This window comes from Esox lucius, chromosome 8, assembly GCF_011004845.1.
Source record: "Esox lucius isolate fEsoLuc1 chromosome 8, fEsoLuc1.pri, whole genome shotgun sequence".
Taxonomy (NCBI): Eukaryota; Metazoa; Chordata; class Actinopteri; order Esociformes; family Esocidae; genus Esox; species Esox lucius.
Genome location: NC_047576.1, coordinates 1,370,292 through 1,397,466, shown reverse-complemented (window position 1 = coordinate 1,397,466; position 27,175 = coordinate 1,370,292). Strand labels below are relative to the sequence as shown.

At 46.9% G+C, this 27,175-nt stretch overlaps 2 protein-coding genes across 2 annotated transcripts in view; both read left to right on the top strand.

Moving 5' to 3' along the window:
* Positions 1–3,823: 3,823 nt before the first annotated feature.
* On the top strand, positions 3,824–4,925 carry LOC117594804 (obscurin-like). Its single transcript, XM_034293830.1, has 3 exons — positions 3,824–4,157; positions 4,700–4,841; positions 4,895–4,925. The coding sequence occupies exons 1-3, from the start codon at positions 3,914–3,916 to the stop codon at positions 4,923–4,925; spliced, it is 417 nt and encodes a 138-aa protein (XP_034149721.1). The 5' UTR covers positions 3,824–3,913.
* The window catches only part of obscna (obscurin, cytoskeletal calmodulin and titin-interacting RhoGEF a), a 38,591-nt gene continuing 16,278 nt past the window's right edge, over positions 4,863–27,175 (top strand). Inside the window, exons 1-35 of the mRNA XM_029121740.2 lie at positions 4,863–4,966; positions 5,094–5,366; positions 5,508–5,771; positions 5,919–6,185; positions 6,393–6,659; positions 6,779–7,048; positions 7,182–7,451; positions 8,152–8,427; positions 8,568–8,834; positions 10,134–10,205; positions 10,580–10,846; positions 10,953–11,222; positions 11,726–11,992; positions 12,740–13,006; positions 13,187–13,453; positions 13,738–14,007; positions 14,949–15,227; positions 15,335–15,592; positions 16,026–19,205; positions 19,630–19,705; positions 19,795–19,892; positions 20,137–20,246; positions 20,367–20,570; positions 20,673–20,755; positions 20,860–21,033; positions 21,165–21,324; positions 21,808–21,915; positions 22,004–22,168; positions 22,348–22,506; positions 22,693–22,870; positions 23,038–23,151; positions 23,361–23,528; positions 24,778–24,880; positions 25,267–25,396; positions 25,580–25,685. Of these exons, the coding sequence (XP_028977573.2) occupies positions 4,936–4,966; positions 5,094–5,366; positions 5,508–5,771; positions 5,919–6,185; positions 6,393–6,659; positions 6,779–7,048; positions 7,182–7,451; positions 8,152–8,427; positions 8,568–8,834; positions 10,134–10,205; positions 10,580–10,846; positions 10,953–11,222; positions 11,726–11,992; positions 12,740–13,006; positions 13,187–13,453; positions 13,738–14,007; positions 14,949–15,227; positions 15,335–15,592; positions 16,026–19,205; positions 19,630–19,705; positions 19,795–19,892; positions 20,137–20,246; positions 20,367–20,570; positions 20,673–20,755; positions 20,860–21,033; positions 21,165–21,324; positions 21,808–21,915; positions 22,004–22,168; positions 22,348–22,506; positions 22,693–22,870; positions 23,038–23,151; positions 23,361–23,528; positions 24,778–24,880; positions 25,267–25,396; positions 25,580–25,685 (9,718 nt within the window). The 5' untranslated portion in view covers positions 4,863–4,935. The remainder of the gene's footprint in view (positions 4,967–5,093; positions 5,367–5,507; positions 5,772–5,918; positions 6,186–6,392; positions 6,660–6,778; positions 7,049–7,181; positions 7,452–8,151; positions 8,428–8,567; positions 8,835–10,133; positions 10,206–10,579; positions 10,847–10,952; positions 11,223–11,725; positions 11,993–12,739; positions 13,007–13,186; positions 13,454–13,737; positions 14,008–14,948; positions 15,228–15,334; positions 15,593–16,025; positions 19,206–19,629; positions 19,706–19,794; positions 19,893–20,136; positions 20,247–20,366; positions 20,571–20,672; positions 20,756–20,859; positions 21,034–21,164; positions 21,325–21,807; positions 21,916–22,003; positions 22,169–22,347; positions 22,507–22,692; positions 22,871–23,037; positions 23,152–23,360; positions 23,529–24,777; positions 24,881–25,266; positions 25,397–25,579; positions 25,686–27,175) is intronic.

Below are 27,175 nucleotides of genomic sequence, written 5' to 3'. Positions count from 1 at the left end.
TCTATAATCTTTTTTTTAATTGCAGCTAGTTTACATTGTTATATATATTTTCGCTTTATATATTTCTACATTTTTCCTACGTAGATGTCTTGTGCCATGTCACAATAATTTAATTGTGCAGAATGATGCTATGCTAATTCAATTCGTTTGATTAATAAACTTTGAACTTGAACTTAACCATCTCACTCCCTGTCAGCACATCCTTCTGTGCCATTTAGTCTGCCGTCTCTCAGAGTGTTGCTCCGTGTGCGTGCAGAGCAAGCCATGGGCATTCTGCTGGGGCTGAGGTCAGTGGAAGTGACTGAGCCCAGGGAGGCCGTGTTCCAGGTGGAGACCAGCCTGCGAGCCGGAAGGCCCCCCAAGTGGACACTGGATGGGAAGGTCCTGATGGAGGGGCCAGACGTCAGCATAGACTGGCAGGGAACCCTGCACACACTCTGCTTCCTCAGGACCAACAGCTCCATGACAGGCTGTGTTCAGTTCACTGCTGGAAAGAGCCGCAGCACTGCTCAGCTCACTGTCAGAGGTAACTGATTCTCACTTAGTGATGGTGGATCCCGGCTTGCCTTTGGGAGTGGCCCAAGCTAGATCATTGTATTACTAGTGTGCACACTTAGAACAAAGGGTTCCAACGTTTTCTTTTGGCTGTCCCCAGAGGAAAAGCCTTCGTGGCTCAGAGAAGAACCATTCGAATTTCCATGTAGAATCTTCGGTGGAAAGTGTTCTATATGGAACCAGGGAAGGTTCTGACTGGAACCCAAAAAACATTTATGTACTAGATTGCACCTTTTTTTCCAAGCCTGTTCAGCGCAGAATCATATTGTTATACATCCCTGGTGCCTTTCCAGAGCGTCCTCTGAAGGTGGTGCAGCCCATACCAGACATGGAGGCCAAGGAGAACGGCTCGGTCACACTGAGCTGCCAGTTTGCCCCCTCCCCCAGGGTGGTGAGCTGGTACCGGGGCCGCACAGCCCTGCAGACGTCCAGCAAGTACAGCATGAGGACGGACAAGAACCGGGCCGAGCTGACCATCCAGGGCCTTAAGGAGACCGACACTGGCCACTACAGTTGCATGGCTGGAGGGTCAAAGAGCACTGCCAAGGTCACTGTTGAGGGTGAGGAACGCGTGGACGTCCAGATGTCTGTCCAGGACAATACGGTAGATCAGGGCTGTAAAACCCAGATCCTGGAGATCCGCCGGGCTCTAGGTTTTCTCTCCAACTCTAATTTAGCACAACTAATCATTTGCTGGATGAAAAGTTAATCAGGTCAGTCACAAATGGGGTTTAAGAGAAAACCTACAGGACCTATATCTCCAGTAACAGGATTTGGCAGCCCTGCAGTAGAGGAATAAGAAGTGGCCTGTTTGTTGTTTGTTTTTCAGTGAGAAGGCTTTCTTTCATAAGGCACCTGGAGCAAGTGGAGGTGGAGGAGGACAGCAACGCCACATTTACCTGTGAGCTGAACTACGTGGTTGCCAACGTGCTGTGGCTTCTGAACGGCAACCGTCTTAATGCCAACCGTGTTACCAGGATTCAGAACATGGGCACCCTGCACAGCCTCACCATCCAGCAGCTCTGCCCACAGGACAGCAGGGTGACCTTCAAGGCAGGGCTTCTCACAGAGACCACCTCGTTGAAGGTCAAAGGTTAGCCTTGAGCTGCAACTGTAAGATGTTAGCGACAAACTAGTCTAATGATACTGGCTGTACTGTATGTGTCAAGATATTACTGTACAGTTTATTTCCAACTTCTAGAGGAAAGCAAAGCTTGTTTTAAATTTTTTGAAGTATTTGGAAATTAACTTCATGGGGCTGGAGGACCAGAAAGTGACTGAGAACGAGATCTAACTGTTGTTGTTTTCATGGTTACTTGTCATGCCTCCTCCAGAAAAGCCAGCAGTGTTTCTGCGGTCTCTGGAAGACATGTCTGGGGAGGAGGAGGGGTCAGTTTGTCTGCAGTGTGAGACCTCTAAGGACGCTGTCACACCTGTCTGGAGCAAGGATGGCATGGTTCTGGCCAGCGGTGACAAACATGAGCTGCTCAAGACTGGAAAGTCCTTATCTCTCATCATCCATAGTCTGACTAAGGAAGATGCTGGCCTCTACAGTTGTGACCTGGGAACCAGTCTGACCAAGGCCAAGGTCACTGTACATGGTAAATCAAAAAATATTCCATTCACATGAATGCTGCTTTTGTAGGAATTGAATACATCAAGTATTGATTTTCCAGAAAATTTGGGATCAGTTGTAAGTAGTGATTTTCCAGAAGATTTAGGATCAGTTATAAGACTCTTCCTCCATTCTTCTGGCTATTTCGGTGGTCTGACAACCAGGAACAGCCAGACAATGTTTTCAAACCTGCAGAAGGATTAGGTTTAGGGATCACTACTTTTGATTGGGCAGAAGGGTTAGGTTTAGGGATCACTACCTTTAGACTGGGCAGTAGGGTTAGATTTAGGGATCACTACCTTTAGACTGGGCAGAAGGGTTATATTTAGGGTTCACTACCTTTAGACTGGGCAGAAGGGTTAGGTTTAGGGATCACTACTTTTAGACTGGGCAGTAGGGTTATATTTAGGGTTCACTACATTTAGACTGGGCAGAAGGGTTATACTTAGGGTTCACTACCTTTAGACTGGGCAGAAGGGTTAGGTTTAGGGATCACTACCTTTAGACTGGGCAGAAGGGTTAGGTTTAGGGATCACTACCTTTAGACTGGGCAGAAGGGTTAGGTTTAGGGATCACTACCTTTAGACTGGGCAGAAGGGTTAGGTTTAGGGATCACTACCTTTAGACTGGGGAGAAGGGTTAGGTTTAGGGATCACTACCTTTAGATGGGGCAGTTTCATCATTTATCTGGTCTTATCTTAGTTAAGCTTAAGAACAAGAATGAATGATGAATCTCCTTTCAAAGTCTGAAACTTCACATGCTGTTATCATACAACCAGGTGGCAACCAGATGTAAATGTCCTCACAGTGGAGTGCTCCCTAATGTTCCTCCACAGACCTTCGCATTACCATCACCCAGCGTGTAAAGACAACCTCTGTCCTGGAGGGCGACAGCTGCAGTTTTGAGTGCATCCTCTCTCACGACGTCAACGACGAGCCGTCCTGGACCCTGAATGGTCAACCGCTGGTCAGCAACGACCGCATCCAGGTCCTGAACAAAGGCTGCAGGTACAAGATGACCATCAGAGGTGTAACTGTGGCAGATGCCGGGGATGTGGTCTTCTTCATCAAAGACCTCAGCTGCAGGACCATGCTGTTTGTCAGAGGTGAGTGAGTTGGAGTTCGCCTGGCCTGTCTCATCACCCCTGACCTCATCTCGGGAAGAGCTGGAATACAGGATGCTACTCGGGTAATAGTGATGACTGTACATAGTGTTTAAGAGTCCTAACGAGACACAGCCTGCATCTGCTGTAAACACATCAGATTTTGTCCCCAGAGGAAAAAAATGCTGTTATATTCACAATGATTGTTGTAATAGTGCATTTTACAATTTAGTCATATAGCAGACACTCTTATCTAGAGCGACTTATATTTAGTGCATTCTTCTCAAGCTGTCTTGGAAAGACAATCATAAAAGGTACAAAGCCATTGGTTGACAAAGTCAGCGCCAGAGAAATCAAAGTGAAGTGCATTTTGTTTTATTAATATGTAGTATATATATATGCCATTTTCGGACAATTGGCAGGAACTCTGCTGTCCTGGCTTCAAGGGTAAAATTTGTTCCACTATTGAGGTGCCAAGAGAGAGAAGAGTTTTGCCTTGGCTAAGTGGGTCATGAGTAGTAATGATTGCTGTACCTTTATTAATGACAGCTTATATTAATTAAATATCATTTTTTGTAATCACTGTGTTCTTTCCTTTTGTTCTTCTCACATAGAGAGGCCAGTGCATGTGTTCCGGGACATGATGGATGTCAAAGCTGCCCCGGGTGAGGATGCTGAGCTGAACTGTGAGATCACCAAGCCTGAGGCCTTCATCCGCTGGCTGAAGAACGGCCATCAGATCAGGCACGGCCCCCCGAAGTACCAAATCAGTGTGGAGGAGCACCTTGTACGGCTGGTGGTCAAGAACGTCTGCAGCAGGGACTCTGGAGAGTACTGTTGTGAGGCGGACGGCATCGCCACCCGGGCCAAGCTGGAGGTCAGAGGCAAGTATCAGGATGTACTACTGAATAAACGACTAACGGACTACTGAATAAACGACTAACGGACTACTGAATAAAGACTAATGGACTACTGAATAAACGACTAATGGACTACTGAATAAACGACTAACGGACTACTGAATAAACGACTAATGGACTACTGAATAAACGACTAACGGACTACTGAATAAACGACTGACGAACTACTGAATGAACGACTAACGGACTACTGAATAAATGACTAACGGACTACTGAATAAATGACTAACGGACTACTGAATAAACGACTAATGGACTACTAAATAAACGACTGACGAACTACTGAATAAACGACTAACGGACTACTGAAAAATGACTAACAGACTTTGTCTTTGGCTCGGAGCCTCTAGACACTGACGGGACGCAACGTTGACGTGATTCCTTTTAAAACCTGTTTTTAATTGTCCTGGACAATTTCTGTTTCTGCCTTTCGATGATTGTGTTACTTTGCGCACCTTTTGAGGTACAGCACCCAGGAAGTATTTTTAACCATCTTGCCCCTGCAGAGCTGCAGCACGCATTTGCGCGCGAGCTAAGAGACACCCGGGCCAACGAGAAGGGCCAGGTGGTGCTGGAGTGCGAGACGAGGCTGCCCGCTAAGCGGGTGACCTGGCTGAAGGGCATGGCAGAGCTCCAGCCGGGAAGGAAGTATGTAATGAAACAGAAAGGCGTGGTCCTCTGCCTCACCATCACCTCGCTAGAGAGGAGCGACTCGGATGTGTACACCTGTGACGTAGGAACCATGCAGACCCGCGCGCTGCTGACAGTCTGCGGTAAATCCCTCCGGACACATACGTCTTCCCAGTGAAGTTGGCTTTTTGTTACTTATGGTGGAGCGGCGGCCATATTGTGTGTCCTGATCCTATACAACCTGCACGTGTTTCTGATGTTTCCCCGCAGGTCAGAAGGTGTGGATCAGTGACGAGCTGGAGGACGTCGAGTGTCTGGAGAATGACACGGTTGCATTCAGGTGCCGCATCTGTCCCAGTGACTACACTGCGGTGAAGTGGTACCTGGACGAGACGCTGCTATACACCAACAACATGAATGAGATCCAGGTGCTTCCGGGGGGCTACCACACCCTCACGTTTAAACAGCTGATCCGTAAAGACTCTGGGACCGTCTCCTTCCAAGCAGGCGACCAGAGGTCTTACGCATCGTTGCTTGTCAGAGGTAACGTCGGCATTAAAGGAACGTATTTAAACTGTTACAACAACCGTAACAAATATTAATAAACAGCAAAGCGTTTTCATTGTCAGTCGTGTCCAGTGTGGGCTCACGTTTTCTTTGTGCTCTACCGTCATTGCGGCGAAGAGAGACGTCCCACCATTACCAAGGCATTGGAGGACTGTGAAGCCATCGAGGGAGGCAGCTTCGTGCTGGTGTGCATGACCTCCAAGCCTTGCCACGTCATGTGGTACAAAGATGGCTGCCTGATGTGGAGCTCCTCGAGGTACTACGTCAGTCGCTCCGGCAACGAGGTCAGGCTGACCATCCGGGAGGTTGTCGACAGCGACGCTGGAGTGTATGAGTGCAGTGCCGGTTCTGTGAGCACCAAGGCCGTCGTCACGGTGAAAGGTGAGAACAGGAGCTTTTGTTTATGTTGTTGTTGTCCTCCTTTTTTATATTGTATTTAAAGTAGCACAGGATGCCCTTCCTCCTGAGTTCTGGCGGTCACAGTACAGTGGTAGACATGAAGTCACTGTTCCTTCTTTTTGATTCCAGCCATCCCTGCTGAGTTCACCCAGCCATTACAGAACACGGAGGTGACGGAGGGGGAGGACGTGTCCCTGTCTTGCGAATACTCTTTGCCCGGGGTGGCCTTCCACTGGAGGAGAGGACCGGAGACCCTCAGGGCCGGTGAGAGGTACGTGATGAGGCAGAAGTCGTCCGTCATCTTTCTGACCATCACCGGCCCAAAGCCTGAGGACTCCGGAGAGTACACCTGTCAGTGCAGAGACCAGCGAACCACGGCCACCCTCACTGTGCACGGTACGTGCTCCACAGAGCTGCTGTCAGTGTTGGGTTATGTTGCATGTCTCAACAAATCACACTAGACCTGCCAGAAAACTTTGCCATGTTCTATTGTTATGCTCCAAAAGAAAGTCTAATTTACAAGAAGATTAACTGAGGTATCTACGTTTATTTTTTATGCAGTCCTTTATGCATAATGCTTGAAACTGTCTGTTTGCTCCCCAGCGATACCCATCTATTTCACACAGCAATTAACAAATGTTGAATCTGAGGAGGGCAACAGCGTTGTGCTGCGCTGTGAGCTCTCCAAACCAGGAGTCCCTGTACTGTGGAAGAAAGGAGAAGAGCTGCTGAAGAATGGAGTGAAGTTCCAGATAAAGAAGAGGGAGACGCTATCAGAGCTTCAGATATGGAAAGCTGTGTCTGAAGACAGTGGATTATATAGCTGCGAGTGTGCAGACCAAAAGACAAAGGCCATCGTTAAAATCAACGGTAGGGAGTGCTGGGTTACGTTTTCCTGTTTTAAATAAGCATTTTGTTCATTTAAATAAAGGCAACAATACATCACATTTTGCACTATTCTCATTGAGTGGTTTTCCATGTTTCTTCAGCCCTGCCCATAACCTTCAAACAAAAACTGAGGAACACCCAGGTTGAGGAAGGGAACAATTTAGTGTTACACTGTGAGCTGTCTAAGACAGGAGTCGCTGTAGAATGGATAAGGGGAGGAAATGAGCTGCTGAAGAATGGAGAGAAGTTCCAAATAAGGCAGAGAGGGTTGATGAACGAGCTGAAGATCCTGGACGCCAAACCAGAAGACAGCAGTATATACACCTGTGTCTGTGGGAATGTGGAATCCACAGCTAGTGTTACTGTGAAAGGTAAGGGTGGTCGACCATTGAAAAAACATTTGAATTTACACTCAATTTTAAAAAAATTTATATGAAAAGTTCTATGCAGTTTTCAGACTTTTTTCAAAGATAATTATTTTCTCGCTGCAATGATTTCTTTCAGCCAAATCCATCAATTTCAAGCAAAAGCTGAGGAATGTGCAGACTGAGGAGGGAAACGCCGTCACCCTTCGCTGTGAGCTGTCCAAGCCAGATGTTCAAGTGGAGTGGAGGCTGGGCGGAGAGACGCTGCTGCAAAATGGAGACAAGTACCAGATCAAGCAGAGAGACTCAGTCCTGGAGCTCATCATCAGGGAGGCCCTGCCTGAGGACAGCGGCATATACAGTTGTGTGTGCCGAGACCAGAAGACCAAAGCTACCGTCAAAGTCATTGGTAGGTCCAATACCGCTTTTGTTCTAATGAAACAACTGTCACTGATGTTCATCGGACATAAACTTAGGTGAATGTTTAATGCCTGACATCAGAGGCGTTGCTAGGATCACAATACATTTGGGGCTTAGCGCCAAACAGAAAAATATAAAAATGCAATAGAATAAAAACAGTCAGATTGTTACAATTCTCTAACCACCTTCCAGGGGGACTCTCCACCCCTGTATCTCAATCCTGTCTCTGCAGCGCTAGGATGAACCCTTCGTTAGTTAATTTATGCACCAGATGTCTCCAGGGGGCATTTCTGCCATGTCTGTACATGCATTTTATAATCATCCTCAATGAATTACAGTTTCCATAACTGTTTACTGAACCTCCTCGGTATCTCAGTCCTTGCGCTCCAGTGCTTAGATAAACTTGTGAGTCCTTTTGTGAGATAATACCCTACATTGATGTCTTAACAGCAGCACAAGAACTTGTATTATCCATCATCAGCAGATTGTTACATTTACACAGAGGCTATTCCTCTGATAGCACCAGAACTTGCATTACAGAAAAATGATTTATTGGTAAAACATAATAGAAATAGAATAAAAATGTAATAAAAAGTTTAATTCATTGTACTTGGTGAAAAGAACAATTTCCCAAGACTGTTCACTGTGACCAAAGGTCTTCTTCACACTGACTCTGTATCTCTCCACAGCGATTCCAGCCTCATTCAAAGTGGGTCTGAAGAACCAGGAGGCCCCAGAGGGGGGGTGTGTGACGCTGCGCTGTGAGCTGTCCAAGGCTGGGGTCCCAGTGGAGTGGTGGAGGGGGGAGGCAGAACTGGTCCAGGACCTGTCTGGAGGAAAGTACCTGATGAAACAGGGGGGGAATATGGCTGAAATGACCATTCTCAACGTGCAACCAGAAGACATTGGGAAATACAGCTGTGTCGCAGGAAACCAGAAGACCACTGCGGAAGTTAAACTGCAAAGTAAGAAACGCTGACAAATTTGATCAGTATCAATGCTTTTCCTTCTTAATAACCTGACATTCACAGGTGGAAGGTTTGAGGGGCTCCAGCTTTTAGATTACATTCATATAGCGAGATTGTATTTATACATGGTTCCACAGTTCTCCCAGTGACGTTCCAGCGACAGCTCCAGAACGTGGTGATCAAAGAGGGGAACAGTGGGGGGTTCCTCTGTGAGCTCTCCAAGCCTGGAGCCCAAGTGACCTGGAGGAAAGGGAGAGTCATCTTGAAGTCTGGGGAGAAATATGAGATGAAGCAGGAAGGACGCGTCGCTAAACTGTTCATCCATAATGTGGAGGAGAGTGACACTGGGAAATACACCTGCAGGAGTAATGATGCCCAGTCAACTGCTGAACTCACAGTGAAAGGTGAGTCACATTCAATTTGCATTGAAAAGTGACTCAATTTGGATTTCCTTTACATTTTTGGAATGCAGGAGGGGTGCAGGAGGGGTGCAGGAGGAATGCAGGAGGAAAGCAGGAGGAGTGCAGGAGGAGTGCAGGAGGGGTGCAGGAGGAAAGCAGGAGGGGTGCAGGAGGAGTGCAGAAGGAGTGCTGGAGGAGTTCAGGAGGAGTGCAGGAGGGGTGCAGGAGGAAAGCAGGAGGAGTGCAGAAGGAGTTCAGGAGGGGTGCAGGAGGGATGCAGGAGGGGTGCAGGAGGGATGCAGAAGGAGTGCAGGAGGAGTTCAGGAGGAGTGCAGGAGGGGTGCAGGAGGAAAGCAGGAGGGGTGCAGGAGGAGTGCAGGAGGGGTGCAGGAGGAAAGCAGGAGGGGTGCAGGAGGAGTGCAGAAGGAGTTCAGGAGGGGTGCAGGAGGAAAGCAGGAGGGGTGCAGGAGGGGTGCAGGAGGGGTGCAGGAGGAGTTCAGAAGGAGTGCAGGAGGGGTGCAGAAGGAGTGCAGAAGGAGTGCAGAAGGAGTTCAGGAGGGGTGCAGGAGGGGTGCAGGAGGGGTGCAGAAGGGGTGCATGGATGAAGAGTGGAGAAAAATAACGTGTTTATCTGTAAACAGCCAAAAAGTAGATCTGTATTTCTATCAATCTTTCTCATCAGTGTTTCGCAACATGTTCAGTTTTGTTTTTGCACCAAAACATTGACTTAATTCAACATGAATGTAAAACCTTTAATTGAATAAGTTTGGTGGATGCAAGGTAAAAACTTTTTATGTTGTTGTTAATCCTAGTTTCCTGCATATTCCATTACTATACTATGAATCTTCCAACCAGGAAATCTGGAAAACATTTTGGGTTTTTCAGGAATTTTGCAACACTAGGTATGACACTTTAACTCTTCATTCAGTATCCCAAAAAGCCAGTGGAAATTGAAAGGTATGTTGATTCATCAATAAGCAAAGACCCATAGTTATAGGCTGAGAAGGAACATTAATCAGTCAAAATACTACTGATTCAATCAAAATATCACTCTTTCAGTCAAAATACTACTGATTCCCAGTACTGCATGGAGATCGATGAATCACCTGTGTGAATTAACAAAAAGCTGTATGTCTCAATGCTTTATTCCATGAACACCAGGGCATCCAGGGAGAAACTTGCGTGGATTATTGGATTCTCACTGACATTAACCCAGTTATAAAACATGATAAGGAACGGGCGTGTTCTCCCGTCCATGTCCACGGTTATCCACCACTAACTACGCTCATTGTTTTCCCTCAGGCCAACCCCCAACTTTCAAAGACAATCTGAGGGACATAGAAGCGGAGGAGGGAAGAACGGTGACCCTGCACTGTGAGCTATCCAAACCAGCACCCTCCATTATGTGGAAAAGAGGAGCAGAGATATTGACAAATGTAGACAAGTACCAGATAAGAAAGAAAGATCAACTGGTTGAATTGAGGATCATCAATGCGTCTCTGGAGGACAGTGGCATTTACACTTGCATATGTGGGGACCAGAGAACCACAGCTATGCTAACAATAAAGGGTGTGTTGACGCAAGAAAAAAGTCAGGAGTTATTTTTTGTGTTGTGGAGACACAGGGTGAAGCTCGAACTATTAATTGGACCAAGAAAATGTAGATTTAACAAGACGCAGGTGTGCAGGTTAACTCTCACTTGCTTAGATCGAAAGAGTTGTTTTGACTTCCTTTTCCTGTATTTTCAGCTCGGCCCATTACATTTATAGAAGAGTTGAAGAACGTTCAGGTCGAGGAGGGTAGCGACGTGATTTTGCTCTGCGAGCTCTCCAAACCAAAGACGTCAGTAGAATGGAGGAGAGGAACAGATGTGCTGCAGAATGGAGAGAAGTACCAGATGAAGCAGGAAGATACGCTGCTGCACCTGATCATCAGGAGATCTTCACCCGCGGACAGTGGCGTCTACAGTTGCCTGATAGGAGATCAGAAAACTTTTGCCACTGTCATTATCACGGGTAGGAGAAACAATGTTGAATAATATTTGTAGCCTTCACATAAAAACTCACAGTGTCCTACACAAACCCACACATTGTTGACATAGTGATACTTATTATTCTCCAGCCATCCCAGTCACTTTCAAACACAAGCTAAAGAACCAAGAGGTTCTGGAGGATGGTACTGTGACGTTGCACTGTGAGATCTCTAAACCGGGAGTTCCCGTGGAATGGCTGAAGGGAGGAGAACTGCTGAGGGAAGGACAGAAGCACCAAATGAGGCAGGAGGGGAGGACGTCTGAGCTGGTTATCAGGAGCGTGGTTCTTCAGGATGCCGGGGAGTACAGCTGTGTGACACCCTGCCAGGCAAAGACCACAGCAACTATCAAAGTCAGAGGTATGATCCACGCTAATGCTTAATCCACAGCTAATATCAAAGACAGAGGTATGATCCACGCTAATGTTCAATCCACAGCTAATATCAAAGTCAGAGGTATGATCCACGCTAATGCTTAATCCACAGCTAATATCAAAGTCAGAGGTATGATCCACGCTAATGTTTAATCCACAGCTAATATCAAAGTCAGAGGTATGATTCACGCTAATGCTTAATCCACAGCTAATATCAAAGTCAGAGGTATGATTCACGCTAATGCTTAATCCACAGCTAATATCAAAGTCAGAGGTATGATTCACGCTAATGTTTAATCCTTGCTGATGGGGATTTACTGCTTATGTTTCTTGTACTTCGGAAATAATGTATAATATTATCTTAGAATATCGTATTTTAATTTTGCATTGCATCTAACCCAGTACATTTTCATCAAGCCCCAAACAACCTGTCGCTTATGGAAGGAGTCCAAATGTGCAGCTGACTCTGGTGTTTAAACGTGTCCGTAGCTCTCCCTGTAACATTCACACAAGAGCTCCAGAACGTGGTGATCAAAGAGGGGAACAGTGGGGGGTTCCTCTGTGAGCTCTCCAAGCCTGGAGCCCAAGTGACCTGGAGGAAAGGGAGAGTCATCTTGAAGTCTGGAGAGAAATATGAGATGAAGCAGGAAGGACGCGTCGCTAAACTGTTCATCCATAATGTGGAGGAGAGTGACACTGGGAAATACACTTGCAGGAGTAATGATGCCCAGTCAACTGCTGAACTCACAGTGAAAGGTGAGTCACACTATCAATCAATCAATCAAATGTATTTATAAAGCCCTTTTTACAACAGTAGTTGTCACAAAGTGCTTTACAGAGGCACCCGGCCTTAAACCCAAGGAGCAAACAACAGTAGTGTTGAATTTCAGTGGCTAGGAAAAACTCCCTAAGAAGGCCAAATTTTAGGAAGAAACCTAGAGAGGACCCAGGCTCAGAGGGGTGACCAGTCCTCTTCTGGCTGTGCCGGGTGAGATATTAAGAGTCCAATTGGAATAATTAATACATTTCTCTGGGCTAAATCCAGAGGCTATTTGATTTTAGACTAGGTCAGAAGTATGACCAGGTGGACAAGGACAGGGACAGCAACGGGCCCCCCAAACCAGGTAATCCGCAGGTGTGGACCAGGACCTCATCTCCTTCTAAAATTTAAAACTGGAGGAGACTGAGAAAAGTTAGTAGTACATCCCTCATATCCCCCAGCACAATAATATAGCAGCGTAACACCTTGGAACTGAGACAGGGGGGTCCGGCGACACTGTGGCCCTACCCAGGGGAGGCCCCGGACAGGGCCCAACAGGCAGGAAATCAATCCACCCTAAATCAATCCACACTAAATGCAACAGTTACATTTGTAGAAACTCAGAAGACGTAAAGCCTTTCACATTCAGTTACGATTTGTCGCACCTCAGTGCTATACACACTTTTCTCTGTGGACTTCTTACGAGTTTGTTCTATAAGATACATTTTATTTGCTGCCCTCAGCTCCGCCCGTCACGTTCAAGGTGAAACTGAAGAACCAGGAAGTGGAAGAGGAGAACAGTGTGACGTTAGTCTGTGAGCTCTCTAAACCAGGGGTGTTGGCCGAGTGGAAAAAGGGAGAAGTGCTGTTAAAAAACGGAGTACGGTACCAGATAAAGAGAAGAGAGGCGGTGATGGAACTAATGATCAGACACGCCGTGCTGGGTGACACCGGAGTCTACAGCTGCGTTTACGAAGATGCCAAAACCACCGCCTTGGTCAACATCACTCGTAAGAGGACATGGGTTTCTTATGGGGGGGTCATTAGGGTTTCGTTTATAGTAACCCACATGGGCTCCGACAGTTTATTCGCTGTGTACTGAAAAAGTAAACATTTTTAAATGTAAGCATTTTGTGACATCCTGGTAAAAGCACAACAAACGTTGGTTGGTGTCAATCTCACGTCCTCAGCCATCCCGGTTACCTTCAAAATGGGCCTGAAGAACCAGGAGGCCCCAGAGGGGGGGTTGGTGACGCTGCGCTGTGAGCTGTCCAAGGCTGGGGTCCCAGTGGAGTGGTGGAGGGGCGAGGAACAGGTTATCCCGGGGGGCAAGTACCGGATGAGGCTGGAGGGGAAAGTAGCAGAGATGTTCATCCGGAACACCCAGCCGGAGGACGTGGGACAGTACAGCTGCATATTCGGGGAGCAGAAGACCACTGCTGAAGTTAATGTGAAAGGTACATTCCAATGGCACTTTGGAGTCAGGAAATGTGGATTACATACAACAGGAATTCATATTATTATTATTATGTTGTCATTGTTGTGGTCTTTGGCTTGTTTTGTGTTTGTGTAATTTACAGAAAAATATCCTTATTTCCATTGAGTGAAGGATTCCCCCCAATTACTTAAATCGACCACAGGGAAATGTAAAATTAAGTTGTAAACCTTGTTAAATAATAATTTACAGTGCACAGAAATGACATTTCTAATGATGTCCTTTTGCCTCGCCTCGTTCTTCCAGCTGCTGTATCAGTGTCCTTTGAGAAGGAGCTGGAAAGCCAAGTGGTGCTTGAGGGTAAGTCAGTGGTCCTGTCCTGTGAAGTGTCCAGTGCTACCGTCCCTGTGACCTGGAGGAAAGGTTCCTGCCTGGTCACTGATGGGGAGAGGTTCACAGTGAAAAAGAAAGGCCCTATTCATTCCCTGGAGATCCAGAAGCTGATTCTGGAAGACACTGGGGAGTACAGCTGCATTACCCGAGGAAAGAGAACAACCGCCATGCTGGTTGTGAAAGGTGGGTTAAGGCCTTTTTTAAATGTACAGTAAAATATTATATTATGCATTCAAACACAGTTCAGACAGAAAACACCATGTTTTAGTTTAGCCATTTATTAGAGAACTTCTGTACAGCAATGTCTTGGCATTTGGTTCTGCTCCTCTGGATTAACTCGCAGGATCGTGTTTACGATAGAACCACCAATAAAATCACCATAATATTATTAATAACAATCCACATATACAATGATCAACGTACTCAGTACTGATCCCCCCACAAAGGAAAGAGTGAGCCAAACAGGTGGAGACAGGGGTGGTGGGTGGATTTGACCTACGTAAGACCATCAGCATATCAGACCTGACATTACATCAGCATAAGTAACCTGACATTACAATAGGCAGGTATAATACCTGACATTGTGATACAAGCAATCTGACATCAGCTGATGCGTTGCTGACAATTACCACGCAGGTTTCCTGGCTGAACTGGCTACACTCATTTACACGTATTTTTACTCTTTGTGAAGGACATATGGCTGAGAAGATATTTAGAACTTTTCTCAATTTGAACTGCGAACGTGGAGCATTTGGTTTACTTCCTCAGAGACAGAGTAACACATTTGCCCAATTGGACATTTGATGGAGCAACATTTTGCTACATATGCTCTGACCACACAGGCCAAATTTATGTTCCACAAAATCCTATTTTTCTCTAATGAGGTCACAATAATTTTATAACCAGTTTAAATGTTAGAACCACATTTGACGGAGGATGTCAGAAATCACTCTCTTCATTCCAACCACTATTAATGAGTAAAACGCTTTTAACTTTGAGGAACATGAAAAAGAAATTTCTGATTAAAAGGAAAATACTGTAGACTTTCTGTGTTTTTGCATTGGCAGTATGTTTTTGTTAGTTTGTTTTGCCTGTAAAATGTTTCCCTAACCCATTCTCTACAGAGCGTGTGAAGATCTTGTCAGGTCTGAAGGATGTACAGATCACAGCCGGGCAGGATGCAGTATTTGTGTGTCAATTGTCCCACCCGGGCGTGGCTGAGGGAGAGTGGTGGTTGGGCTCCAGCCCCCTTCAAAAGAATGAGATGAACCAGATGAGCTGCGATGGCCACCAGCAGCGCCTGGTCCTGACCATGACCACGCCAGAGGAAACTGGGACCGTGGAGTTTGTGGTTGGGGAGGAGAGGACCTCTGCCCAGCTGCTGGTGCTCCCGAAACCCAAAGGTCTGCAATCTTGTTATTCTACATAATTTAATCAACTAGGGTATCTCTCAACAGTGTGTAATAAACCCTGAAGAGTTTGCTTTGTTTCCCGTCTCTATACTGATCAGTACTCATTGAGAAGAAGCCCAGGGACATTGTCATCATGGAAGGGGAGACAGCCACTTTATCCTGTACGACCTCTGACCTCACTACTCCCGTCACTTGGAGATGCAACAACATGCCCCTTCTGAATGGAGATAAGTATGTGACGCGTAAGGAGGGGAAGCTCAACCTGCTGCTGATCCACAGGGTGGAGCCAGATGACTCTGGGATATATTCCTGTGACACAGGAGACATGCAGGGCAGCGCAAAACTGACTGTCAATGGTAAAGACTTAGAAAATAAAGCTTTCTGTACCTTAGTGTGGGTATGCTATTCTATGACTTCTGTGGAAAATGTAAGTGCAATACTCAATAGAGTAATACCTGTCCTTGTCCATCCGGTCATGCTTCTGACCTGGATTAGGTTTTATAGACTCTGGACACAGCCCAAATGCATTTATGAATTATTGCAACTTGTACTCTTAAAATGTTCACCCGACACAGCCAGAAGAGGACTGGTCATCTCTCCGAGCCTGGTTCCTCTCTAGGTTTCTTCCTAAATGTTGGCCCCTCTTAGGGAGTTTTTCCACTATGCTTCAACACTGTTGTTGCTTGAGCCTTGGGGTTTCAGGCTGGGTGTTTTGTAAAAGCACTTTGTGACAACTGCTGGTGTAAATACTTTATAAATAAATTTGATCGATTGATTCCCTCTCCCCAGAGCTTCCTCCACACTTTGAGGAGGAGTTGCAGGCTGTGGAGACTGAGGAGGGAGATGCTGCCTTCCTGTTCTGTGAGCTTTCTAAGCCCGGAGTGCCAGTCCAGTGGAGGAAAGGTCAGCTTACTCTCAGGCCAAACAGGAAGTATCAAATGAAGCAGGACGGCTGCGTGTTTCAGCTTCACATCCTGGATCTAAAGCAGGCGGACAGTGGCAGCTACACGTGTCAGGCTGGTAAGGCAGAGACCACGGCCTCTGTTGTAGTAAAGCTTCCCCCAGCTAAAACTGAACCTCTCAAGACAATGTGTTCCACAAGTGACACCAGGAATGCTGCCTATTCCAGTTCTCCACCACAGGAATCCCAACCTCCATTGACAAAGAAGTGGGACATCACTCAAGAATCCACCATGGAGTTAAAAGAACATGAGATAAAAAAGACAGTTGACCCGCATGAAAAACGGTCATTAAGGTCCACCGAGACCAACCAGCAGAAGATGGAGCCAGTTAAGCAGCAACCAAGTAAAGTGAAGGATACAGTGGTGGACAAAACTGAGAAACAGCTGATACCAACACTGAGGTCTAAAGGGATGGAGCCATCTATGGTAAAGCAGACACAGAAAGACCAGAAAGAGAAAGAGACAGTAAAACAGCCAGACACAGATACAGTGACGGACAAGGAGATGTCTATGGTAACTGAGACTAAAGTAGAACTGAGGGTGAAAAGGCCATTGAAAGAGATTGGGGACCATGTTGTAAAACTGCCGGTTCCACCGGCGAGACAAACGTCTGTAGTGTCAGATGCTGGGGTGGACGAGGTCAGGAAACTGCCGGTTCCACCAGCGAGACGAGGATCTGTAGTTTCAGATGCCGGAGTAGACGAGGTCAGGAAACTTCCGGTTCCACCAGCGAGACGAGCATCTATAGTTTCAGATGCTGGGGTGGATGAGGTCAGGAAACTTCCAGTTCCACCAGCAAGACGAGCATCTGTAGTTTCAGATGCTGGGGTGGATGAGGTTAGGAAACTGCCGGTTCCACCAGCAAGACGAGCATCTGTAGTTTCAGATGCTGGGGTGGATGAGGTTAGGAAACTGCCGGTTCCACCAGAGAGACGAGAATCTGTAGTTTCAGATGCGGGGGTGGATGAGGTTAAGAAACTGCCGGTTCCACCAGAGAGACGAGCATCTGTAGTTTCAGATGCGGGGGTGGATGAGGTTAAGAAACTGCCGGTTCCACCAGAGAGACGAGCATCTGTAGTTTCAGATGCGGGGGTGGATGAGGTTAAGAAACTGCCGGTTCCACCAGCAAGACGAGCATCTATAGTTTCAGATGCTGGGGTGGACGAGGTCAGGAAACTTCCGGTTCCACCAGCAAGACGAGCATCTGTAGTTTCAGATGCTGGGGTGGACGAGGTCAGGAAACTTCCGGTTCCACCAGAGAGACGAGGATCTGTAGTTTCAGACGCCGGGGTAGATGAGATTAAGAAACTGCCACTCCCACGAGCGAGACGAGCATCTGTAGTTTCAGATGCGGGGGTGGATGAGGTTAAGAAACTGCCGGTCCCACCAGCGAGACGAGGATCTGTAGTTTCAGATGCCGGAGTAGACAAGGTCAGGAAACTTCCAGTTCCACCAGCGAGACGTGCATCTGTAGTTTCAGATGCGGGGGTGGATGAGGTTAAGAAACTGCCGGTTCCACCAGCAAGACGAGCATCTATAGTTTCAGATGCTGGGGTGGACGAGGTCAGGAAACTGCCGGTTCCACCAGCAAGACGAGCATCTGTAGTTTCAGATGCTGGGGTGGACGAGGTCAGGAAACTGCCGGTTCCACCAGCGAGACGAGGATCTGTAGTTTCAGACGCCGGGGTGGATGAGGTTAAGAAACTGCCGGTTCCACCAGCGAGACGTGCATCTGTAGTTTCAGATGCCGGGGTGGATGAGGTTAGGAAACTGCCGGTTCCACCAGCGAGACGAGGATCTGTAGTTTCAGATGCCGGGGTGGACGAGGTTAGGAAACTGCCGGTTCCACCAGCGAGACGAGGATCTGTAGTTTCAGATGCCGGGGTGGATGAGGTTAGGAAACTGCCGGTTCCACCAGCGAGACGAGGATCTGTAGTTTCAGATGCCGGGGTGGACGAGGTTAGGAAACTGCCGGTTCCACCAGCGAGACGAGGATCTGTAGTTTCAGATGCCGGGGTGGACGAGGTTAGGAAACTGCCGGTTCCACCAGCAAGACGAGCGTCTGTAGTTTCAGACGCCGGGGTGGATGAGGTTAAGAAACTGCCGGTTCCACCAGCAAGACGAGCGTCTGTAGTTTCAGACGCCGGGGTGGATGAGATTAAGAAACAGCCATTGCCGCCAGCTAGAAGGGCATCGGTAGTGCTGGATGCTGGATTAGAAACCATGGCGTCATTTAAAAAGGAGATCTTCAAGCCTGTAGTTGCTGTTGCTGGAGTTCCCAAGGGGATCCAGTCTGCTCAGCACCTTCACCAGACTGCACCTGACATGGAAATTAGCATAAATGATGAACCTGAGATGCGGGAAGCTGCCATTAAGATCCAGGCGGCTTTTAAGGGATACAAGTCCCGCAAAGGCATGCGGCCAGTGTTCAAGCAAGTTTTTAAGAACCAAAATGCTAAGACAAATGGTACCATCAGACTGGAGTGTGTGGCTGAAGGCAAGCCAAATGCAGTGCGCTGGCTGAAGAACGGACAACAAATCACAGGGGACCAACGCCACTACATAAAAACCTCGGAGAACGGCGTCTGCACACTGGTGATCAACAACATGTCAGCCATAGACGCTGGGGTCTATACTTGCGAGGTGGTCAACAAGTATGGTGTGACCTCGTATAATGGCAACATAACTGTAGGCCAAACTCAAAAGACTCCATTCTCCGCCAAGAGCACTACAGACACCGCCCAGACCTCCACCCCTGCTGTGCACCCAGTCCCGGCCTCGATTGGCCCTCTCCAGCCTGCCCAGACCTCCACCCCTGCTGTGCACCCAGTCCTGGCCTCCATTGGCCCTCACCAGCCAGCCCAGATCTCCACCCCTGGGAAGGAGGTTGCGGGTTCTGTGACGAGCGAGGGGATTTCCTTGTGGCAGGCCTACAACCTGACTGATGAGGATTCCCGCATAACCTTACAACAGAGAAGGAGGGCCTCTCTCATTGCAGCTAGTTCTAGTAAGTCAAGTATACATGACGCGTCCTTAGAATGTGAACTGGACCATACACGTTCGTTGTCTGCTGGGGGTAAAATCAGTGTCCGAAATTGACTGGTTGTATTTTTCACTCTAGGTCTTACCTTTCGTATCAGATCACCTGTTGTTTTTTCCTGACGTTACCCTACTGGGACACTTCATGTGGAACAAAAGGACATGCCCTCGGATTTATTTATAGATTCTGTATTGCAGATATAGTGTCCCCTTCATGTAATATTTTACAGGACTCTTCATAACTTAATAATTTTTTTTGGAAATTCGACAAATTCCCCTAGGACATGTTATTTTAAAGCTAATTTCCTGCAGCGCATCCATCGCACCCAATTAAGCTCTGCCTCTGTATTATATCATTATTAACTATGCTTCATCTTTTACTTTGTCCCAAGTGTCAAGTCCCTCTGATTATGACACAGCTCCAGACTTTATTGAGCCTGTTGAAATCGTGACTAAAGATCAGCACAGGTCAGACTGCTACAATGTTCTTTTAAAATGTGTTCAATGTTTTATTACAATACTTTAATCTGTTAATGAGCAAAGATATATTCCCATAGGGATAAAGAAGACATTAAGTTGGTGGACCAGCAACCCCAGGAGTCTAAAGAACAGAACGTCAGTACTCAACCACCAAAGAAGCATTTGAAGGTCAAAGGTCAGTTATTTCTTGGATCTGTTTTTGTTAACATTCTATCATTAAACTAAATTAATTCTGGCTGCATTAACAATAAATATTCTCAAAATATAAAGAATTGTTATTACAGAATAACCCATAGAGTAATCTGAAATGTCTCTCTTGCTCTTAACCTAAAGGATCAACAGTACCTTTTTACAGCAGTACGCGTTCCTCACTGACCTTTAGCTTGACACTCTCGTTTCCACTGACTTCCCCCTTACAGCTGCTGATGCCAGTTTAAGAACTTCCTCTCCGAAACACCACCGCGTCCACACCCCCACTGCCCCTACAGGTTCTGGCTCAGATTCAGAAGGTGAAGGGGATAGACAAGAGGTGTGGCCCACATTTTGAATGAATCCCTCACGTCTGGTCTGGATTGTAACCCTAATATTTGCTTTCACAGTCAATGGGTTGAACCCTATGTCGACCCTTCTGGTCAAATGTTTTCCGTAGGTCTTTGATATCTACGTGGCCAGAGTTAACTGCCGCCCTCAGCACAGTGGCAGCAAGGAGAGCTTCATGTTGAAAGAGGGTCAGTATGTGGAGGTTCTGGACTCGGTCCACCCGGATAAGTGGTTGGTCCGCACCAAACCCTCCAAGGCCACCACCTCACGCCAAGGGTGGGTTTGCCCTGCGTACCTGGAGAAAAGGAGACAGGTAGGAGGTCTTTGGTGCCCTGGTGATGGAGGGGAATAAAATCAACAGAATTAACATCAGTTTAAGCTTTGAATTATTTTTACTATATATTTCTTTCTAAAGGAGATATTTCCACAAATGAGGACACAACAGCAGGAAATAGGAGGCTCAGGGCCTAGAGACGAGGAGTACAGGAAGGCACTGAGGTGAGTGAATGAATGTGAATTCATTACATTGATTGTTTTTACGTTTGACTCTTATAGTTTCTTGCAATGTTCTATATGGTATGTGACCTCCCGGGTGTCTGCAGCCAGTTGATTCAGGGGCTCATTGATGGGGAAGAAGAATTTGTAAAGGAGATGAAGGACTTCACGTCCCACTATCTCTTCAACATAGATACCAGCCCCCAGGTGCCTGTCACCATCCTCAACCAGAAAGTAACCATATTCAGAAACATCATGGACATCATTGATTTCCACGATAGGTGAGAACATCACACCTCTTTTTTATGGTTATAATGTGTGCTGGATAATGAAATGAAATATGTTTTTTGTGTAAATGTGTTTTTGTTTAATTTATGTAGTAAATACTGTTGTAATTTTCCCACTGTCTCAGGTCTATTCTGCCTGGTCTGAGGAAATGTTTCACTGACGATGCTGTGGCCATACATCTGGTCAGACATGAAGAGGACTTTGAGAAGTATCTGCAGTACATGGTGGGCCAAACACCAGCAGAGGCCTGTCTCACTGACAAGAACATTAAACAGTACATCAAGGTATCCATCAGATCCTTTATCATCACACACAATTAAATATAAGGCAGAAAATATTTGCACTCACATGTTCCCAGTGTCCTCGGCTCACTCATGTTCCTCCCAGTGTCCTCAGCTCACTCACATGTTCCCATGGTCTTCGTCTCACTCACATGTTCCCAGTGTCCTCGGCTCACTCATGTTCCTCCCAGTGTCCTCAGCTCACTCACATGTTCCCAGGGTCCTCGTCTCACTCATGTTCCCAGGGTCCTCATCTCACTCACATGTTCCCAGGGCCCTCGTCTCACTCACATGTTCCCAGGGTCCTCGTCTCACTCACATGTTCCCAGGGTCCTCGTCTCACTCACATGTTCCCAGGGTCCTCGTCTCACTCACATGTTCCCAGGGTCCTTGTCTCACTCACATGTTCCCAGGGCCCTCATCTCACTCACATGTTCCCAGTGTGCCCGGCTCACATTCATATGTTGGCCATATCTTATGTTCCAGCAAAACACAGAAACCGAGCTTGAGTTCCCAGAAGCTACAGTCCTGGATGTCATCACCTTCTTACAGAGACCAGTGGAGAGGATTCAGACCTACCAGTGTTTGCTCAAGGTCAGTTCTCATCATTTTATTCTAGGGGCCATTTTGAGACCTTTTAGATGCCTGAATGCAGACATTCTCCCTGTGTGTATGTTGTCAGGAGTTGATCAAGAACAAGGCTAGGTGTGGGAAGAACTGCTTTCTGCTGGAAGATGCCTTCTCCATGGTGTCCTGTCTACCCTGGCGGTCCAACAACCTGCAGCAGGTGTCTTTGATAGAAAACTACCCAGCCCCACTCACTGCTCTGGGGGAACCAGTCCGGCAGGTAACTGACCTAATATCAAATCCACTGTTGCTCAGATGCTGGAAGGGAAGCGACATTATTAACAGCTGAAATTACAATTTATTAAACATATAAGATTTTGTTCTCATGTTGATGCAGAAATCTAAAAAAATGCTTGAAGTCAACCTGAAACATTTGTACCACATCTCTCATACTTCCAGGGCTCTTTCACTGTGTGGGAGGAGTCCCCTGAGGTCAAGACCTCCTCCAGGGGGCACCAGAGGCAGGTGTTCCTCTTCAGGAACTGCGTCTTGCTGTGTAAACCCAAAAGAGACCCCGGCTCAAATTGTGACACCTACGCTTTCAAGAACAAGATGAAGGTAACCCCTGACCCCTCAACTTGAGTCCACATCTGCACCAGGCCTAGTGAATACATTTGGGTTCAAACCCACGGCCTCTGTGTCCCATGACACTGGGTCATCTCTCTGTGGAATATATACGAAATTAGGAATCACAACCAAAACCCAAACGCAGCACTGTATTATTAACCCACACCCTCTCCCCAGCTGGACGACGTAGAGGTGAAAGAGATGGTTGGAGGAGATGAGAGGTGCTGGGGGCTTTGGCACGAGCATCGGGGCTCCGTGAGGAGATACACTCTGCGGGGTCGCTCCGCCCTGCTCAAGCTCTCCTGGCTTAAGGACCTGAAGGAGCTGCAGCAACGCTCCAGCCTAACCGACAGCTGTGAGTTCCTCTACGTCTTCTGGAGCAATGTGTGGCCTCTCTGGTCACTAGTGGTAAAATGTCTGCCTGTGTCTGTTGCCACCGCCCGTCATCCACCATCCAGCCAGGCAACACCACTCGTCTGTTGCCTCGTCTTCATTACGGTGTTGATGTGCGTGTCTCTCTAGGTCCACCAGAGTTCAAAGTTTACCTGGCCAACTGCACTGCAAAGATTGGGCAGACTGTTAAACTGGCCTGTCAAGTCACAGGAACGCCCAAGCCAGAGGTCAGCTGGTTCAAAGGTAAACCAATCAGATTGCTGGGCTGGGTCGGCTCTTCATCTGTTGTCCGTAGCAAACACTTGAACCGAAAGGATTTAGCTTTAGGTGGAGTTAGCGTGAGATTCCAGAGAGTCCATTGTTGTAGGTAACTTTGGTGAAAGGGATGGGTACAGCACATCCTGTTCTTCAAAGACGATAAGGTTCCCAACGCTACGACCTCACATCTCCAGGTGGCGTGGTTCTAGAAGACGGCCCACACCACGTCCTCACGGCAGACCGGGCAGGAACCTGCTGTCTCATCCTGGATGGGGTCACCTCCGAGGACTCTGGACAGTACGTGTGCTACGCTGTCAGCTCTGTGGGCCATGCTAGCACATTGGCAGATTTAGTGGTGGAAGGTAAGTAATTTGTCACCTACAGTTGCCTTCAAGATGGCAAGGCAATGTGAAATGCTCTTTTGTAGCGCCAAGCTGACCACAAAAACCGCAGGTTGGGAAGCACCATGTACGATGCAATTTGGCAAGCATGTCCTGGGGAGTGGCAGGGCAACATGGTCGGAGCAAATTTGCTATATGGATTTGCGTGGATGCCAGTGTTGTGGGAAATGTGCTGGGATCTACAACTCACCCAAATGCGGTGGGAGTAGTCATGATTGGACAAGGTTGTAGATACAAGTATTGCAAAATATCAGAAAGGAGTTAAACAAACAAAAATGTTCACGCAATATGAAATCAGTGTTGACTATATTGAGGATGGGATGGGAGTTGTTTTAAATGAATCATTACATTTTCTTTTCACACCATTAAATACACTACAAACAATACACTATACACATTTTATGTGTCACAGTTTGCTTCTAATATGTTAGCAGATGAAAATCAGTACCTCCAAATCCGAGGCCATGGTCCTCAGTCGGAAAAGGGTGGCTTGCCCACTTCAGGTTGGTGGAGAGTGCCTGCCTCAAGTGGAGGAGTTTAAGTATCTAGGGGTCTTGTTCACGAGTGAGGGAAGGATGGAACGGGAGATTGACAGACGGATCGGTGCAGCTTCTGCAGTAATGCAGTCGATGTATCGGTCTGTCGTGGTGAAGAAAGAGCTGAGCCGCAAGGCGAAGCTCTCGATTTACCAGTCAATCTACGTTCCTACTCTCACCTATGGTCATGAGCTTTGGGTCATGACCGAAAGGACAAGATCCCGGATACAGGCGGCCGAAATGAGTTTTCTCCGCAGGGTGGCTGGGCGATCCCTTAGAGATAGGGTGAGAAGCTCGGTCACCCGGGAGGAGCTCAGAGTAGAGCCACTGCTCCTCCACATCGAGAGGGGTCAGCTGAGGTGGCTTGGGCATCTTTTTCGGATGCCTCCGGAACGCCTTCCTGGGAAGGTGTTCCGGTCCCGTCCCACCGGGAGGAGACCCCGGGGAAGACCTAGGACACGCTGGAGGGACTATGTCTCCCGGCTGGCCTGGGAACGCCTCGGTGTCCCCCCGGAAGAGCTAGAGGAAGTGTCTGGGGAGAGGGAAGTCTGGGCATCCCTGCTTAGACTGCTGCCCCCGCGACCCGGCCCCGGATAAGCGGAAGAAGATGGATGGATGGATGGATGTTAGCATATTGTCCACAGGAGAATTAACTCATTACTCATTGTCTCCAGCTCCCCCCAGGTTCATTACTGGGCTGCAGAATGAATATCTGCTGGAGGGAGAGGTCGTTCAGTTCTCCTGCTCCACACACATGACCTCTTCACCCAGAATCAGGTATGTTACAGCACACTGAACTGGATTCTTCTTCTACTTTGCAAGCAGTTTAGCTGCCTGCGTCCGACAGTTGTCTGGCCTCTGACGCTAAGAAGTGTCTGTCCCTGGATGGGAGACCAAATACTGCAGAGGGCCAGTAGGGGGCACTCTTCCCTCTGGTCGAATGAATGAGTCCAAGGGCAGATTTGGACATCATTAGAGTGTCCTGTTTCAGATGGCATGTTAAGCTGGAGAAACTGGCCAACAAGTCCTAAGTCTCCCAGAAATGTACATTCACACATACCTGTTAAGCCATTCACAACCCCCCAAACAAAAAACATACTCCCCAATCAGATGAAACCCACATGCAGTTTTTTTGATTGGTTGGCTTGTTTTTTTCTGGTCAGGTGGTTTAAGGATGGCACTGAGCTGACAGACTCAAGTAAGTACCGTATAGAGACTGATGTCCACAGTGGATTCCTGACCCTCACCATCCTCAACCCAGGAGAGACAGACCTGGGACAGTATCAGTGTGAGGTATGTTTACAGGGCGTCTTTAAAACATTTTTATGCCCTTCATATTCAATTCTCCTTTGTTACGTGCATTTATGATTCACAGATTATAAGTTACAATGTGGGCTGTTTCGTTTTCTTCATTGTAGTGAATCCTCTGCACCGTTTATAAATGGTGTATTTTATGTCGAAATTGTTACTTTTCAGCTATGGAACCAGTTGGGCTGTGCCAAGAGTAGAGCAGAGCTAAGCTCTGCCTTCGCACAACTGGTTGACAGTGAGCCTGACCAATCACAGGTTGTTTTGACCAAAGGTAGGCGAGTTCCACCCAATCCAGGTAAACATCCTCCCAGGAGTGAGAAAGGTTTGGGGCAGGGTATTGTAGAGATATTAACCTTTAGTGTCCACGTGCTTTATTGACACTGCATGGTTAAATCCTCTGGTGGTAATTTAATTCAAGTCTAATAAGACCAGGGCAACAACCCCATCGGTCTAGCTGATTTCTCAGGACAAATATTTTGCTATTCAGTTTTAATCCTTTGAACAAAACAAGCTGAAGAAGGGGGATTAGGAAAGCACATGCCATTTCTTAGTTTTACCTCATTTCACTTCACTAGTTCAAATCACTTCACCTTTTATCTGTTTTCACACTGTCAGTCATCATTGTAGTTCCTCATTTTCAGTTTTGAAATGTTTTCAGTATCTAGGTTACCCTTTGTCCTCCATTTCATTTCCAACACACCCAAAAATCATTAAACAGCTACATTATTTATCAGCATTGATGGCATGTCATTCCTAGTTGTACATATTCATAAAATACATTGATACATGTTTGTATTAAATGTGTTTGCTTGCATTTTCATCATGTTTCCATCTTTCAGAAATGAATAGCATTGGAACGGAGCGGGTCATTTTGCCCCATTTGACTGATCTTGGTGGATTTCCAAAAGCTTTAACTACTCCCAACAGGGGAAATAAGGGGCCATAATAAATATACACCTAGGCAGTTTTCCTGGATACAGATTACTCAGTCATGGACTTCAAAGTATTTTCGAAGTGCATAATCTGTCTTCCAGGATAGACTTTTTATACCACATGATGTTTTACAGAGAGCAGAACTTTGCTATATCTGTATAGCTGTCAAATGTTCTGAATGTTCATTCAACAAAATGCATTTATCCCCTAAAGTCAGTTTTCTGTATTTCAAGGCGACATTTGTCAACATTAGCTAAACAGCAAAACAAAAAAATAGATCAATAGCATTGCAGGATCTATTAATCGCTTTACTTTATGAGCTGTAAGTTTCTGTTATAAGTAGTATTCCATTGGGCTTTTGGATACCAGCTGATCATTTGAGTCAATCCATCCCTCATGACCCTCCGGCTCGCCATCCCAACTTCCTGTGTATTTTGCGAGCAGGAAGTACCTCACAGAGCCGTCACCATGTAAGTCTCATTGTGTTTCAAGTACCATGGACCCAGTGCATGTGGCTGGGTCCTCCTCTCCAAACGCATGCCCAGCTAACCCTCCACTCCTACCCATGCAAGATGGTCATGTGCTGGGCATCAGACGCCCCTCATGCCCCCACTGGGGTGTCCTGTTCAGGGCCTGATTTACAGTTGTGTGTCTGTCAAGACCGAAGGTAAGACTGGTTTTGTTGTTCCTGCAAGTGTAAAGGTAAGGTTACAAATTGTACGTGACTTTTGTAAAAAAATATTATATCAGAATTTATAAATACACATAACTGTTAATGATTTGACAGACTTTGTCAACTTTAGTCTCAAGAAATATATCACTTTTAAA